This window comes from Stylophora pistillata, chromosome 10, assembly GCF_964205215.1.
Source record: "Stylophora pistillata chromosome 10, jaStyPist1.2, whole genome shotgun sequence".
Lineage (NCBI taxonomy): Eukaryota > Metazoa > Cnidaria > Anthozoa > Scleractinia > Pocilloporidae > Stylophora > Stylophora pistillata.
This window is the reverse complement of record NC_142528.1, coordinates 12,911,305-12,929,727: the sequence shown is the minus strand read 5'-3', so window position 1 is coordinate 12,929,727 and position 18,423 is coordinate 12,911,305. Positions and strand designations below refer to the sequence as shown.

Here is an 18,423-nt window from a genome sequence, read left to right as displayed (position 1 = left end):
TCGAAAGTCCCGGTAACTTAACGGGCCCGAAGCCATATTTTAAATTAAAACTTTAAAGGATAGGAAAGCAGGTTGGGACATCCAAACCAGTCCTTTTTGTTTCTTTAGCTGATAGTTTTATTGTATCATTTTCAAAACTTTTGAAATTCCCATCTTGAATGAAAACAGAACAGCTTTACAGGCCATTAAGTTAGCGGGACTTTCGAGAAACGGGCCCCAGGGGGCGTTTTCTTTACGGTAATTACCCATTATCACCCAGAACATAAATTACCTGGCCATTGTTGTATTGTAAAAATTCTCCCCCGTGTACACTGTATTCCAGGGTATAGGACTTAGTCCACCAGCCAGCGTTGTAACGGCCTTGAGTGGCAATCCTGGTCACCTTAGTAACCTTCTGTAAGTCAATCTGCAGGAACTGTTTAGAATCTTTGTATTGGGAAATCCAACCTCCTTGGAAACTTCCTAATAGAAATGACAATTTGCAATGAATATCAAAGAGTCATTAAATCCACTTCATTTAAAAGCAATATAGGCCAATTCTGTTAACAAAGAGAATAAGCTTTATTTAATTTGATGAAGTCAGTCAGAAGCTTGCCGGAGTAAAATCGGTCTCCCACAAAAGTTCCAAGTTCGACCAAAACTAAGAATAAACGGACGAGCTTAATCTGAGGTGACTCCTGAAACATTTTCTACTTTTTTCAGTACGTGAAGTTGGTGATCGACTGTCAATTATGTAAATGAGTCGTCAAGTAGATACTTTTAAATGATACTTTTAAATGAATTGCTGCAACGTCTGCAGCAATTCATTTAAGTTACGCAATCGCAATAACAGATGGCACATTTTGACAGAGGGAAGAGGGTAAAAGTAATGAACTTATTTGATTAACTATGTAAAGGAGTCAAGAACTGATATATCTATTACAATTTATCTATTCGTAAAAATGAATTGAATTTAGTAGAATATAAAAAAAATCGAGTAATACACAAATGAATCAACTAATCAAATAATCAACCAATCAATTGGCTCAATTCCAATTCAGCGTCTTACGTAATCCGAAAGTGCATGCTTCACTTCGCCCTGTGATTGGTCCAGAAACCGCCTCTCACCACTCTCTCAACCAATCAGATGCCAAACTGAAACCAATCACGATTTAGTCGCGCGCTTTTCCCCGCACTATGGGAAGTTTGGTTGTTCATACTTAGAGTTCTCATTGGCTTTGAAAGGTATTTTCCTTTCTTCCGATCGGCCGTTGTTATTATTATGATTTTGGTTTCACGGCACCTCATCGAAAAGCACTCTCACAAATCGATCAATATTTAACAATTATTCGCCTCAGGTTCGGTGAATATCGTCGAATAATCCCCGAGACGAAGTCAAGGGGATTATTCGACAATATTCACCGAACCTGAGGCGAATAATTGTTTAAGTATAATTTCAGAGCTGAACAACAGAGAAATTTCTAAAATCATAACATTTCGGTAACATTTATTAACATTATATTTTAACATTTTATATAAACCGCGTGGAGCGGTTTATATAGCGTCATATAAGGAACCGCTCGACCAACAGATTGCTGGAAACTCTTTGCTCAGCTTTGAAATTAAACTAAATAGATTTAAAACTATGTAAATCAATAACTGCTCATGATATCATTTAAGACCACGATACCATCATTTGCCTCGTTTAATCTTCCACGCTCAGGTCCCCACCATTGGTTATAGCGCGACGACGCTACAATGGCCGAATCTTCTATGTCACCGCTTTCCATTCCCAAAGGTGATGCACACACTATTTTAGGGATATCAAATCCTATATGAAAAAACAAGGAAAATTAGTATTATCAAGAAAAACACCATCATCTTTAGTAACTAGGATTATTTTGAATTTCTACCCAAAATTAAAAACGTTTTCCTTTTTCTTTATTAAGAATTTTGTTCCAATGTAGCATGCAATATGATTGCTTGGTTAACGAGATGCTCATGGGTAGTGTGGCAGGATCAACGGAATTTCCTTCATGGCGCAATCTTTTTTAGTGAATTTGGGGTAATTTCTTTTAAAAACAGATAATTCGACATTGGATGGAAAAAAACTTACCCGATTTACAGCCATAAAAACCAGCTCTCAAGGCAATATGTCCATGCCAAGTCCGCGGAATAATTCGCACATATCGTGCAATCACTTGTCCTCGCCCCAGAGAATGGCAAACAGGCATAAATTGGTCTGAGTTTCCCTTGAACCCCTGATAAGATACAACAAACGCTTAAAGATTATATTGGCACAAGATCTACCATCTCTAGTCAACGAGAAGTTGTACAGAAATCTAAGTTTACTTAGATGGTGCTTACCGCTAAATATTTGGTAAAGAAGCTTTTCATTAGCTATTTTGTTTTTTAGTTTGATTTTTTTTTTTGCCTAAAGGTGCCATGTACAACGACAGACTTTCATTTCTCAGATTATGAAGGCTGCATTGACTTTGAAATCTCGATCAATATATAAGATGAACCTCTTGCTTCCTAACAGTAAGAACATTTCTTCTTGAGGATATAGAATTTTCATTTTGGCCACCATGATTACGAAAAGTCTTTTCGTCACCAAAACAGGCCACTACCTCGTGGAGAGTTCTGTAAAAGACTCCATCATAACTGAATGCCAGTGAGTAACTAGTCAGCCACTGGGCCGCATCCAGCCTTCCTTGGATGCAGAATGCCATCACCTGCCTCCATCCTCCTAAATTCACTTGAAGCCATTGGTTCTGGTCACTCGTTTTGGCCAGCCAGCTTCCAGAGCCTCCATCATACTGTTGGTAAAGACGACCTTGGCTTGGTTTGTAGTTGGAATTATAATAAGAAGAAGCAGTTATGGCTGAATCAGGGATTCTATTTGGATCTTCCATTCCAAGTCCATCCATGCAGTTAGGAAAAACTGGAGGCCTAAAGCCTTGAAAAGCAAAGAAATCCAAGAGAACAAGGCATAAGTAGTTAAAATCTCACATCCAAGCGTGAAAAAATACGAGCGAGCAAACGTATGAGCACGTGCAAAGACTTCCTCAGGCTTTTATTCCTCAGACTTCCAACTATGCAATATCGCGAATTGAATTAAGTTGAACTTAGAAATTCTCTGAGAAGCTTCAGTGAACTTCGCTAAACACGTACGTCCAAAAGCCTTCTCTTCTGAGAGAACTTCGCGCTCAACTCCACTATCTCATACCAAAAAAAGGAAAATTAACACGAAATATTAATATTCTAGAATACACGATATTTCTAATAGCCACGAATTTCTCAAAAGCACAAGAACGTGCTATGCGCACTAAAATAACACAATAGACACGAACGCACATTGGTTTGAAAAGGGTGTATATATATTTACCTGAGTCGCAACCAACAAACTCGAGCCTCATTGAAATGTGTCCATACCATTCCACTGGGTGGACACGAAAAACACGGGCGATGATTGGTTCGTCCAGCTCGGTTTCCACGATAGTCAGACGGTCTCTATTGGCATAGTATTCCTAGGAAAAAAAATGACTTAGTATATTCATAAAACATGTGGTGCTTTCTTATCAGATGTTGTTGGGTTGTTGTCAGACATACTGTGTAACTTTTACACTTGTTTTTTTTTTTTTTCATAGAAAGATCATTCCAGCCAATAAACATACCTACAGTTATTTCCAAATGTCCATGATTTTTTCTTTTTACTTAAATAAGTTGGCGCTCAGGGAAAATTTTTGGGTTTAACACTTTCTGCATCAAACCTACATGTAGGAACAACATTTAGACTGAGATTTTCGCCTACGCTTTGTCTATAAACTCATGTCAGTCCGGTGAACCAATGGGATACAAAATGCATTTCAAACAGCGACTTAACCACTCTGGTTTTCTATACCGCTTTCCAGGCCGCTTGCAGAAGCCCGCTTTGAGTGAAAATTACACTTCTCCCGTTATAATTGCTTTCCCTCCAGTTTGCCCTAGTATTTTCTTTGGTTTTGGTTTTGTTAGTTCAAGAAACGCTCATTGTTCCCTGGTAGGCGTCTAGCTTGGGGTATTATTGTTCATATTACCTCAAATTGTTCGGAGTGCGTATCGTGTATTTTTCTCTGCAAACTATTAAATATATTTACCCGCGGAACACTGTAAGGATGGTGAAGTTGAAAACTGAAATATCCTCCATCAAGGCTGTAAGACACCATAAACTTGGTCACCCACTGTGCGGCGTTGTGGCGTCCTTGAGTTAAGATGCTCGTTATTTTGACAATCTTCCCAAAATCCACTTGGAACCACTGGCCCTTGTCGTTTCGCTTAGCAATATATGTGCTCTGATGGTTGAGCCTTCCCTTGCTCGCTGCATAGGCAGCGCTCCACTGCAAATATGAAAAAATGTCAATTAATGAATTAGTTGTGTTGAAGCGTGACATGTGTCATTTCGCGCTATTTGACCCTGCGAGACATTGAGTTTTATTTTGATATTGTAGTTCTTTGTAGAATCTGACCTTAGCGACCTTATCGGGTTTTCAATTACTTTCGTCTAATATACATGATAGATTTAGCCAAGCCTAAAAGCGGCGCTCGCATTTTTTTTTTTTCCCACACGTCTCATGGGCACAACGCCTTGCCCCGGCCAGGTCTAGAACCCGAGTCGTCCGACTTGGAGCACAGTGCACTGACCACTGGATTACTGGACCAAGCGGTGGCGTTGGCGTGCCCGCGGTACAGTTGACCACGCATGCTAAAAGTAGCACCTTGTACGGATGCCCGTACGGTCATAGGTCCAAATTTTTTCGGCTTGATGGGTTACTACTACCATTTTGTATATAATTATGGGGTTACGCTCTGCGAGCTCCTCTATTACAAAGAAAAGTTCCATAGCTTTAAAGGAATAATTTTTAACTCGAAATTTCTCAGACTTAAAAAATTCATTGAAACTGACTTAAGATTAGTTGTGACAGTCTTGCAGCTCAATTTTTCTTTATGCAAACGTATAGGAGAGATATGAACTATTTTTTCTTTTTTTTTTTTTGTAGTCGGCTTGCGGTACAACTTTGAATTAATTTTTCCTCTCTGAACCAGTCAAAGGCAAGTATTAACAAGAGAAGTAACATTACGTAATGAAAATATCAATCAAGCTATCAAGTAAAGCCGGAGTGCTTTTGTAAATACCTCACTAGCAGATGATAAAGCAGAGTTTGGAATTTTTCCATCTTCCAATCCCATCTTATCTGTGCATTCTTACGAATTAAAACACCAGAAAGCAAAAGTCAGCATTAGATGAAGTATAGATTTAGATAAAGATAAATTTATTTTTATGATTTCAAAGATATTGGTCGACTTTTAAACTCGTACTTCAAAATCCTTGAGGTATACATCACAACACAAATCAATTTTAACAACTTTTGGGCACGTATGAAATGTAATTGATCTGGGTTTTGATTCTTAAAAAACGGCAAATGGTAACAAAATACAACAAATTAAACCAGGCAGTTTTTAATTACTCATCTGCTTGAATTTTGAATTAGCTTTATACCCAGTAAATAACATGCCCTCATAAGGAATTTTTTCCCTTAATTTCTCTATTAGACAAACTTGGTTGTCTAAGATACCGCATTTATACCCATGCAATTTGTTGAATACACAGTTGAACTGATACTTTATACTTTGGATATATCAACAAAGTTGAAATGGTAAATTGGCCACCGTAACGATTACAAAAGCTGACGTTTCGAGCGTTAGCCCTTCGTTGGAGCTTCCCCTTTCGCTCCGACGAAGGGCTAACGCTCGAAACGTCAGCTTTTATAATCGTTACGGTGGCCAATTTACCATTTCAACTTTGTTGACATATCCAAATTATTTCGTTACCCCCACCGACGCAGCCCCAAACAGTTTCTTTAGAAACTATCAGCCTTTGATAATTTATACTCTTGGAACATACCTCCAGCAGCAAAACCTAGAAAAAAATGGAAAATTATAGTAAATGGACTGATATTTAGTACAATCATTGCCTACTGACTGCATTCACTAATGGTGAATGTCGCAGCCACATGACATACTCCTATCACATAATTGAGATAATCTTTAAAAAGGAAAAAATAAAGATTAATTAAAAGATTCCTAAGTATTTGAAGGAAGGAAATTTTGTGGCATTTTATTACGGATCAAAAAAATCCGCCAAGTTCAAAACGACATAAAAATAAAACTATTTTAAACGGTTCATATTAAACCAACTCGAGAAAAACTTTTAGCCTAACTGATTAAAATCGGTTTTTAAAGAAATAAAAGATATACAAAGGGCTTTTCAAGACTTCTATAAAATATAATGTCATACATTTAAAGAGTTTTGAGAGACTTTGAAACGATATTATGGCGATTTTAAGTGATATTTGTTTGGCACCCGTGAGTCAAGTGAGACCCTCTTAAAGTCTCGTCCCAATTAAAATTCATTGACATTAGAGCATAGGCGGAATAAACAACCATTTCAATTGAAACTGAACGCAGCCTGAGCACAAAACAAGGAACCTTAAAAGTTCTGACTTAAACGAAAGTTACCGTGATGATTCGATCTAGCGCCCGAGGCGCTTATTTAAATATGGTATCTTAAGGCACCTTAAGGGACAGGGAGGGCGCCAATTCGAAACAGGGCATTAGTGCATGTACTAATTAAGGATAGGGCGAAATTTTTATTTCATTTTATTTTATTTTATTTTATTTTTATTTTTTTTTTTTTGAGAAACAGTAGAGTGAGCGAAACTAAGCTTTGGTGTTTATTCAAAAAGGATCAAGAAGATTGGAAAACGAACTTGTTGGATCATTCCTGGTTAGAATGAACAGCAAAGCAATCGTCTCAAAATTATAAGACAGGATCTTTCGTTTGAAGGAACTGTGCACTCACGTGGAGAGACTGATGCGGAGATCGCTGTCTCTGTACTTTTTTTTTGTTTTTTTTGTGAGAAACAGTAGAGTGAGTGAAACTAAGCTTTGGTGCTTATTCAAAAAGGATCAAGAAGATTAGAGAACGGACTTGTTGGATCCTGGTTGGAATGAACAGCCAAGAAATCGTCTCAAAATATTAAGACGGGATCTTTCGTTTGAAGGAACTGTGCACTCACGGGGACAAAAAGTTAAGAGACTGACGCGGAGATCGCTGTTTCTGTACTGAGGTTTTAAGTGAGCAGTTAAAGAGATATGAACCACGGTTGATCTCAATGTACGCTTACTCTAACAGTGTTAACAATGAAAGAGAATTAACTGAGGCGTTTATTGAAATAGAGGCGCTTATTAGAATAGGGGTGCAGATCAACAAATTATTGGAACGAGGGCCCTAAATCGAATAATTACAGTATTTGTAGTTTTGTTATGAGGCAGGTATGTAAAATAAAAGCTTAGTCGAAGAACTCAGGGAGACAAAAGTAACGGTTATCTGCCAGCTCCGTCTACCGGCCTCGACCAATCGTCAAGTCATCTCAGGAATTTTCATTTCTTGTTCTAGAACCAATGGGGGCTTACAGAATTCTAAGTTAACCAAACGGTAAATCAGTTGTGGTTTTAACGACTTTAGAATTGCCAGTTTTTTTCTTCACAAAGGTACAATTTGATATCATAATAACAATTGTGCTGAAACTGAGCATGAAAAGTACTAAATGAGCTACATTTCACCCTTAAAAAGACTAAAAACATTAGGTTAGAAAGATTGAACGCAGATCACCATGGGTAGATCAGGTTTTCGGACTAAGTCAACGAAAGACGTGGTCCTATAATGTAGAAACAGTCTCGATAAAACAAGAAGGAGGTGAAGCTTCATGACTGCCCCGAGAATAAAGTCATTTTAACTCCGTCTGACTCTTTTTAATGAGTTTTGATGAAGGAAGTAGAGATTCTAGGTAGCCACCGAATCATGCCATTATCATTATTAGTTTATTTGATAGATGATGAATTATAACTAATTTTATCTGTCACTCCCAGAAGACAGGGAAGCTGCCTCCCATCACATGAGAATAAATATCTATGACTTACCAACTTCAAGAAATAATCTGAACAAGAGTAAAAGTTTTACTCCAACACCCATTTTGACTTCACCACGAAAATTAACGGCTATGTTCTTCCCAAGAAAAACTATATGGTATTTTAGCCCAACGTGTACTGGAAGAAAATGGAACAACAACTTAAAGACAACCGATAAAATTCACGGATTAGGTTTAGACGTGTCACTTTCGGTTGAACGAGCCAATCAGAGTCCACAAAAAAAAGTCGAATTGTAATCGTTTACGACTAAAAGTGTTTTAAGCCCCCATATATTTTGTCATGGTATCAGGGTTGTTGATTAAACAAAAAACAATATCTGTTTTCCTTTTTAGGGTTTGTTTACACAATTCCGCTGTGTTTAAATTCATTATTTCTTAATTTGAACATCGGCCACCGTAAAAAAAATTAAATCAAGAATACAAAGGTGTTACTAAAATATAATTACCACAACTGTAATTCGGAACTTAAATTTTACAATTACACATTGTCTGAGAAAAATTCAACGGAATTTCAGAGCAATATTCTCAAATCAAATTGTAACTGCAACCATGTGTCATTTCTCATGCATCTACACGTTCAAATATTTTTTTTTATATTGCTACGTAACTATTTGGTTCTCATGCGCAATTTAGAAATGATAGGAGTATCATAAATCTTCTGAAGTAACGTTGGCTTCTTCTGTAGGAGTAACGAGAAGTATTTGTAGTAAAAAAAAAAATACAACTAAACTTCGATGAGGCACCGTCATTCGCTGGACTCTGTTATGTAATTAGCTCGCTCTCATGCAGGGCTCCAGATGTTTCCGAAGGGCCGTTTATACTAAACAGAAACATTGATTAATATCTTTACCCTTAACAAACCTATTTTTCCCTTACTTTGAACATTTAAAACACAGTTAGGGTGTTTACCCTTGGTGTAAAGGAAATTTTAGTACTTCCCACAGTTAAACTGTGTTACAGACCCCTCAATAGGTAAAATAACATACGGATCATAAATACAAGTGCTGTTCCAGTTATGATCGCAATTAATAATGTTCATTTACTTTGTTTTGAAGGACAACGAAAAAGCTAATGAGAGGTAACTTTTGCCCCCCCAGATTATGATAATGTAAAACTTTGTTTTTTATTTTATTTTTTTACATGAAAAGCGATGGTTTTTTTTTTGACACGTTCACTTCCTTTAAGTTACAACTAAGTCTTCGTCCCTTTTCCGTTTTGTTACTGCTAAGCTTTCAACGATGAAGAACCATTGATAAAAAGGAATAAAGGCTGATAGTTTCGAAAGAAACTGTTTGGGGCTGCGTCGGTGGGAGTAACGAAATAATTTGGATATATCAACAAAGTTGAAATAGTAAATTGGCCACCGTAACGATTACAAAAGCTGAAGTTTCGAGCGACGATGAAGGGCTAACGCTCGAAACGTCAGCTTTTGTAATCGTTGCGGTGGCCAATATACCATTTCAACTTTGTTGATATATCCAGAAAAAAGAATACAGTAGTTCAAGGCCTTAATCGAATCGTCAATTTAATCGTTTATTCATACAGTTGAAATGAGCTCAATGTGCCTGAATCTGCTTTCCTTTTCCTTTTCCTTAACGGTGCATCAAATTGGCTGTCTACGTCAAGAGTTCATAAAACTACAACTGTTTGGTGGTCGGATCACGCTCAGGCTACAGAAAATATGGCTGGAGAAAACTTAGCCACTGCAAACTTAATGGTTAGCTAAGCAGTAAACGCTGTATTTACTTTACATGCGACAATTGTCTGTATATTGCTAAATAAGCATCATCAAAAGCTCCCTGTGTAGAGTGAAATTCTAAGATATGTTAAGGAGCGTGAATTACAAATTCATCATGTCTTAGGTTTTTTGCCGACATAACGCGCGCTCTGATTTGCTAAGAGTGAGATCAAAGCAGGGTATTACGCTCCCGTAATGACCGTGGGGATCCATGGGCTGATTATGTATTTTGAAAAAAGGGCAGAAAGTTCACTCAAGAATCGCAGCTTCCTCGTTGAGGGAAAACTTTCAGTGATATGATAACAACGTAATTTTTCGTCGATAGATATGAGAAGGTAACAGATTTTCACTTACCAGCTGTTAACTTTCAATAATGTCAGCAGAAAATTGCATTTTGGAAAAAAGAAAGAGCACAAAAGTTCATTCGGGAATCGCGGCTTCCTCGTTGAGGAAAACTGTCAGTGATATGATAACAAAGTAATTTGTCCTCGATAGATATGGGGAGGTAAAAGATTTTCACTTACCAGCTGTTAACTTTCAATGATGTCCACATAAAATTGGTACTATGACCGTAATTTCCGACGATGAGGTTCAGACGGCAAATCCTCCTTCAAAAATACATTCAACAATTTTATGAGTAATAAGTTTCGAGTTCTCCGATAAATAAAAATGCTTAGCGGCAACTCGATAAAATAAGTTGACCAATTGGTTGCCTGATTCCGTGGAGTTACCAAAAAACGAAAGATTTTATTTCGCCGTACATAGTGCAGCAGTTCACTTCAATAAATTCCCCCACCGACAACGCAAACAAATTACTGAATCAGCTTTCCGGAATATCGGATTTTAACAGGCGCACGTTTTTTTCCCACAGAAGTATTTCTCGTTACGACCAACTTTAGATCTTTAACTGGCTTCTAAAGTTTATTATCTATCTCCAAACAGTGGAAGATTTGTTGTCCAAGGGGATGGCGAAAAATGATATACTGAGTAATAGATTCCATAGTGTTTGCATTTTCATTCACCATGAGACGTCGACCTTACCGTGGAACTGCACTGTCTTTCTGTATGCACTGATGTTTCCCATGACGTGCGTGAACAACTGTAATTTCCAAATAAAACTTGACAAATTTACACAGTTTCAAAACGCACGTGCTAAACTATTGTTCTGCCGATTAGATCTTTTGTTTTGCCATGTCCTCGTTACCAGGGGTCCAGTCGCCGTCGTGGTTCGCTTAAGGTCCCTCTGACTTGCTCCTAATAGTATCTTATAATGACTTTTAGTGGCAATTTTAAACTCAATTATTTTTCTAATCAAAGGGGGCAAGTTTCTAAAGAAACTGTGGTGCTGCGTCGGTGGGGAGGTATAACAAGGTAATTTTTGTTTTATCTACTGAGTTCATAGTGTAAGTTGGCCACCGTAAAGACTAAAAGCTGACGTTTCGAGCGTTGGCCCTTCGTCAATGCGAAATTTCTGATTAGTTTGGTAACTAGTACTTCCTACAAGAACCCTTCATCTCTCTTTAGGATTGTGGTGTAGGTCCCTAAGATGTTTATGCAAACGATCGTCATCTCAACGTCTTCCGCTTGGAAGCTGTGAAAACTTTAATCCGGTACTCTTTACAGGCTAAGTACCATACGCGAAAACAACGAACAATTCTTGAACACGTGACATTAGAACTCGACGAAAACTTGGCGAACCACCATAAGCACGTTTCATCTCTCTCGCGGGGAGGGCGGGGGGTCTCGTACTCCAAAGATACATGGGAAAAATCTCTGACACTCCCCCCGTTGACCAGTTGCGCAAACGGTCAACCAACCTAATTCAAAACCTAAAGACAAAGTGGCTATGTCCTCCATTTCTAAGGCAATTACTCTAAACTTAAAACAAATGTCCACTGTTCTCAAAGTTCAATGTTTTTGAGAGTTCACTGTTCTCAGAACTTAAGAAACATTCAACGTTCCCCTTTGAAGGTTCTCTGTTCTTAGAGCTTAAAAATAAATGTTCCTAAAGCAGCTTATTTTCCATGAGCGCTCTCCTTTCTCTGTCTGCTTTGTGTGCTGCTTCTCGTCTGGGCCGCTCCGCTGCGTCCTCAGCTCAATTTAGCACATCTGGGATGTCTGCTATGTCTGCTGCTCCCTGGCTGGACCGCACCTCCGCATGCTCAGTTCCTGTAGGCACATCCGGGATGTCTACTGTCGAGTCCCCTTGTGAACGAGTCCCAAATTCCAATGGATGCAGCTTTTGTGGTAGGCGTCTCAACCGTTTGGGGTTCCCTTTCTTGGGTGTGGTTGTATTGACAACCGCTCCACGGACAAGCCCATCCTTGCCTTTGATCAGGCTTTCTACTCGGCCAAGCCTCCAAAGTCCTCAATGCAGCCCATCTTCATGAACAATAACATAACGATATCCCCGACAGCAACCGTTTGACCTTTTGTATCCTTCATTTTGAGCCGATCCGAACTTCTTTGTTCAAGAAGATATTTCTTACTCCACCGAACCCAGAAGTGATCCTTCAGTCTCTCAAGCAAGGCTACTCTCTCTCTAGCTTCTTCAGCATTCAGTTAGCTGATTTCAATTTCTTCCTGGTCTGGCATAGCCAATAAACGTCTCCCTCACAATAAATAGTAAGGGGTCAGGGGCTCTTCGATTTCCCCACTGGATACAAATGTGAGAGGCCTAGAATTAAGTGTTGCCTCTATTTCTACAAGTACTGTTTGGAGTTCATCACTAGTGACCTTTGAATTCTTTAGTATCTTCTTCAGGCACCTCTTCACACTCTGCACTAATCGTTCAAAGTAACCACCCCACCATGGGGCCCTTTCAAGATTGAATGTCCACTTAACTCCTTTATTGGCAAGGTGTCTTCTTACTGCAGGTGAATTGAACAGGGCTCTTAACATCTTGGAGGCAGACACAAAGGTCCTCCCATTGTCCGAATTCAATTCGCGGGGCAGTCCACGACGAATAGCAAATCGACGAAAGTTTCGGATAAAGGCCTTTGCTGTCAAATTAGGAACAGTGTCAAGGTGTACAGTTCTGGAGACTGCACAAGTGTATACTGAGACGTAAGTCTTACGCATTTCACCGTTCTCCTTTACATAGAGGGGGCCTGCGAAGTCCACACCTGTGAAGGTGAATGGTTGCTCCCTTGTGATCCTGAAAGATGGCAAGGAAGGCGCTATAGGTGGGTTGTAGGGCTTCCCTTGTAAACGGTGACAAATCGTATATTTGATTACAATGAATATATGAAGTTCATATATTTTGAACTGCGGTTGTAGATACGTATGATGCACGATCCTCGCAATAGAGAGCGCTATTTATGCAATAGCGAAAATCAGACCTGAAAAAAATCAGGCCTGTACGGGATTCGAACCACTGACCTCTGCGATACTAGTGCAGCGCTCTACCAATTGAGCTAACGAGCCAACTGGGGGCAAGCCGTTAAGTTGATTCGTAATAAACCCGTGATGATAAATCAGATACAATGAATATATGAAGTTCACATACTTTGAACTGCGGTTGTAGATACGTATGATACACAATCCTCGCAGTAGAGAGTGCTAATAATAATAATAATAATAATAACGAATTTTTATACAGGATTGAAAACCCATCAGTGTGTAACACTGTTGTCCTTGGGGTCCTGTCAAAATAATAAATAAATAAATAAAATAAAACTTAACAAGATATAATCATTGATCTTAAGGTCTAGAAAAGCATACAATAAAATAAAATGCTCTGAAAAAGGATACCTATAACCACGTTTAGATCGAATTTTTAACCGGAGACGTTTATTTATGCAATAGCGAAAATCAGACCTGAAAAAAATCAGGCCTGTATGGGATTCGAACCACTGACCTCTGCGATACTAGTGCAGCGCTCTACCAATTGAGCTAACAAGCCAACTGGTACAAGCGCAGTTCAAAATATATGAACTTCATATATTCATTGTATCTGATTTATCATCACGGGTTTATTACGAATCAGATCAACTTAACGGCCTGCTCCCAGTTGGCTTGTTAGCTCAATTGGTAGAGCGCTGCACTAGTAGCGCAGAGGTCAGTGGTCCGAATCCTGTACAGGCCTGATTTTTTTTTCAGGTCTGATTTTCGCTATTGCATAAATAGCGCTCTCTACTGTGAGGATCGTGCATCATACGTAAATTTTACATTCATGCAAGAGCCTTCTTTACAACTTGTCTTTCCCTAACAATCCAGAATCTTGAGCGCAATTCGGTCAGTGTCTCTTTAACACCATTATGGTGGAATCTTTCATGACAAGCTCTTACGATGAGTGAAGTGACATGATGATTTGCGTCCAACAAGGCAGGGTGTTTCTGTAACTCTGATAAATATACATTTCCAAGCCTTCCACCACATCTCAGGATTCCGCTTGGGTCTGAGAACACTCCAAAATCTCCTTCCCAGTTCTTGAACTTCGCACTTGACGTTAACCCGATTTGAATATCTCTAATCCAAAGTTCTTACGCTTCTAAGATATCATGCTGTAATGTCTACCGGGACAAGACCGTGCTTCCGCCTCTTGGACTTCACTTTTCGTGTTTATCTCAAAACAAGGGAAGTGATTGTTAGCAATTTGTGTAGGCGGCTGAATCTCTTGCAATCAATAACAGCACTCACTGCCAGACTAGAAGATCCTGTAAAAAGTGACGAGCAAAGTAGGTTTGATGTTAGCTCACGATGTTCGTTCTTTGCTTCCTGCAGAGATTTAACAGGAGCCCGTTTGACCTTGGCAGTTTCTTCACTGATATGCATTGCCCCTTCTAACGACTTTAACCAGTCTGGCCCTGAAATCCATGTGCTCTCGGCCAAGATTGCCGGTGATGTTCCGCGCGATCCTATGTCGGCTGGGTTGTCCCTACTTGAGCAGTGACTCCAGGCATTTGGTGGCACAAGACTTCTGATCTCACATACCTGTTCTGAACAAACTGTTTCGACTCACGGTCTTTTCCACGAATCCAATACAGTGCTACTTCTGAGTCAGACCAGCATCTTACATGGGAAATTGGAATAAACTCTTCCAAGACAGATCGGATATAAGAAATAAGTCGGGCCAAAATCATTGCTGAGAGCAGTTCAAGGCGTGGGATTGTTTGCTCAACAAGCGGTGCAACTCTTGTCTTCGAAGTCAAAAACTGACTTGAGGTAGCTTTCATCTGCCGTTTCTATCTTTAAGTACACTACAGCTGTATAAGCATTGACTGATGCATCGCAGAAACCTTGTAGACTTTTCGACTGCACCTGCCCTGCAACACCAAAGAAGTAGCATCGTGGCACCCTCAGGCTCTTCAGTAAATTTCTCCAAGTCTTTCTTAACGTTTCATCCAATACTTCATCCCACCCCAACTTCCTCTTTCATAAACTTTGGCAAAATAGTTTCATTTTGACAGTCACTGGGGTAACGAAACCCATGGGGTCATAAATCTTCGACGTGATCCGTGCCACATCACGTTTTGTTGGGCTCAAATCGTCCAAAGATGAATCTTCTAGGACCTCTTTCAGGTCCAGGACAAATTGATCTTCCTCTGTGTTCCAATGTACACCCAAGACTTTCTCTGAGGCAGGTAGGGCACTTCCACTCTGCGTTGCGCTCTTTGCGTATGATTCATCTTCTTCCATCACAGTCTCAGAATTTTCCTTTGATCCAATGGACTGACCTCCATGGCAACGATTTTCTAACAATCTCTCATTCTCCTCGATCTGGCTAATTAATTTCTTAGAATTGGAAACAAACTTTCTTGCATTAAATCCACCTTCAGCTAGTCTTGATTTGGCTTTAACGTACAACTTGTAAGCTCCCATGTCATCACTGTCTCCAGAAATAATGTCATCTACGTAAAGAGATTCAAGAAGTTTCTGCACAAATTCTGGGTGTTCACTTTCATTTATCATGAGGTGATGCTTGAGTGTAGCATTCAGAAGGAATGGGCTGGAAGAGAGGCCAAACGCTACACGAGCAAATCTGAGTACAATTATCTTGGGCTCTTCACTAAACAGGTCGTCAAACCACAGGAATCTGAAGGCGTCACGATCATCTTCAGCTACAGAAATCATTAGAAAGGCCCCTTCTAGGTCTCCAACGAGTGCGGTCTTGTGGCACCTGAATCTGACCAAAACATCTGAAATGGTTTCTGACAGTGGTGGACCAGAATATAAACAGTCATTTAATGAGGGCCTCCATTCTTTTCGCTGAAGCCTCATAAACTACTCTCACTTTGGTTGTTTGTTTATCCTGACGAACAACTGGATGATGGGCTAGATAATGCACTTCTCCTACTTCCCCTGCACCCCCTTCTTCGACCCTTTCAACTATACCAGCATTCAATTGTTCCTGAATAACTGCATGATACTCTTTGAGCACTCCAGGATCATTTATAAGCCTGGATAGGAGAGACACCAAACAGCTCTTGCTGAGACTGTAGTTATCGGGTAGCATGGGGTGAGGCTCTTTCCAGGGAAGATTGACCTCATATCTCTGGCCATCAAAGCATGTGCGCTGCTGGAAGTCATCATAAACACTGCTCTCCTTAGGGACTATGCCAAGAATTTCAAGCCTCAAGAATCTTTCAAGGTTGCTCTCCAGCAGGTCTGGATCTGGGTGGTTCGAGACTTGACATTTCAACGTATGTGTACTTGTCAGATCAACGGTGGTGCTTGATAATGGACTGGCCCAGATAAGACCCAACCCAGCTTAGTGCAGATGGCCGTCGGGCCTGAATCCCCTCGGATGAGTCTGCCTATGACAAGGTTCCAGTATTGATCCGCACCAACCAGTATGTCAATGTCTGCTTCTCCTTCACAGTCATCAGCTAAAGTCAAGCCAGCAAGATAGGGGTGATTACTCACTGCCTGTCTGGGATATTGGCCTTGAACCGGGCAACTAATGACAGGGCCGCAAATAGCAGATGGTGTTACATCGTCACTATACAGTGTTCTCAAGCATAGGTTTATTACTTTGCGCTGCTGGTGAATTCCAGTGTTTGAACAAAAGGGCCTGATTGTTAGCGAATCTGATTATGAAATGGGTAAATTCAAGGCATCTCGAATTCTTTATGTGACATACGATCTCTGGCTCCCTCCGTCCAGTATGATTCCAATGGTCATTTTGCGATGGCTATTTCCTGGATTGTAAACTGTTGCCTTTGCCGTCTGCAAGAGTATAGTGTTCTTTATGCCCACACATATTCACAGACGATCACAGCTGCTGGAGTGATGTCGTCCATGGCACTTCCTGCAACGGGATCGTGAACGGAAATTTCTACTGAAGTGATTTTTCCTGATGCAAATGAAACCATGACCACTCTTCTTTAAAATGTCCTTGCGCTTTTGAACATTGGTGACAACAGTACACTGAACAGATTGGTGATGCTGGCCACAGTAAACACATGCAAGTTTCTGATTTCCGTCTGATACAGCCATCAGTGCAGCGGTAGAGGGGGGTCCCTTGCCACCTGACCTCTTAACAGGTGGCAGTTTTTTATCTTTCTTTGTGGACGTATCTCCAGAATGTGTGACTCCTGAATAATCACAACGTTCCCCGTTTAATAGTTCTTGCTTAAGTTCCTTCAAAACTCTCTCAAGGTTCCAATTTTCCCGAGAAACTTTATTACAGATGCTCAGTCTGATTTCTTCTGGTATTCTGTGAAACATTAAGGGAAGTAAGAGACCTCCATATTCTTCTGCATTGCGGCCCAGTGCACCCAATGCTCGTACATTGGCCTCCACTTCATCATAAAGATGCCTCATGGCCTTTAAATCATGTGCATTTTCAACAATAGGGAGATTAACAAGTGCATCCATGTGAGCATCAATAATTTTCTAACTTTTCAACAGGTGTGCGCAACTGGCTTGAAGTAATTGCTGAATTGAAGCTGTCCCAAAACGCTGACCGATCTTTGAATTTCCCATCGAAAGACGGTAGATGTAATTTCGGTAGTCTTACCTTTGAGCCACCACCACCTCTATGTCCTGGCTCATCGGCTTGCTAGCCTTGCTGAGACGAATTTGCTTGCGTCGGCGGCGAGACAACAAAATCAGCTACCACGCGCGTGGCGTCCTCGAGTGTTGTCAAACAAAGATCAATTTTATCCATAAATTCGGAAGAATCTGCAATCCTGCTTCTATGTTCTCTTCTTCAACTTGGGCCAGAATCGTTTCGTTGAGTGCCGCGATTAGTTTCATCTTTTTTGTTAAAGTAGACTTATAATGTTTGGCTCGACCTCTGTGCTCAGGGTTTTCATTATCGTAAGTTCCCGCCAACTCGTTTGCATCGTTTATTAATTACTCTTCTTACGTGTGTTTTGTGTCCACTACGAACTCGCTTGGATTTAACAAGGCTCAGCGACATAACGACGACTCTTCCCAATTATTCTCTTTGTACAAATCCAGTATTCACGGAAGGAAATCAACGCTTTAATAGCTGGGAATACCAGAATGAAATGGCTAGACAATACTTGTTCTTCGGTCAAGTCTTCAAACGCTCCTCTTACGAAGTTTCGCTTGCCGTCCGGCTCGAAGGACCATGTGAAAACTTTAATCCGGTACCCTTTACAGGCTAAGTGCCATACGTGAAAACAACGTACAATTCTTGAACACAACGACACTAGAACTCAACGAAAACTTGGCGAACCGCTATAAGCATGTTTCATCTCTCTC

The 18,423-nt window shown here is 40.1% G+C and overlaps 2 protein-coding genes across 2 annotated transcripts in view; both read right to left on the bottom strand.

The window, feature by feature from the left end:
- The window catches only part of LOC111319871 (uncharacterized), a 40,681-nt gene extending 32,564 nt beyond the window's left edge, over positions 1–8,117 (bottom strand). The window contains exons 1-9 of the mRNA XM_022922602.2: positions 8,002–8,117; positions 5,924–5,938; positions 5,155–5,222; positions 4,119–4,358; positions 3,368–3,509; positions 2,610–2,938; positions 2,096–2,240; positions 1,670–1,810; positions 272–462 (exon numbers count right to left, since the gene is read on the bottom strand). Coding sequence (XP_022778337.2) covers positions 272–462; positions 1,670–1,810; positions 2,096–2,240; positions 2,610–2,938; positions 3,368–3,509; positions 4,119–4,358; positions 5,155–5,222; positions 5,924–5,938; positions 8,002–8,053 — 1,323 coding nt within the window. The 5' untranslated portion in view covers positions 8,054–8,117. The remainder of the gene's footprint in view (positions 1–271; positions 463–1,669; positions 1,811–2,095; positions 2,241–2,609; positions 2,939–3,367; positions 3,510–4,118; positions 4,359–5,154; positions 5,223–5,923; positions 5,939–8,001) is intronic.
- Positions 8,118–15,123: 7,006 nt separating this feature from the next.
- On the bottom strand, positions 15,124–15,822 carry LOC148721864 (uncharacterized). The gene has a single exon (XM_088736971.1). It carries the CDS (start codon positions 15,820–15,822, stop codon positions 15,124–15,126), a length of 699 nt encoding a protein of 232 aa, XP_088593097.1.
- Between the last annotated feature and the right edge of the window lie 2,601 nt (positions 15,823–18,423).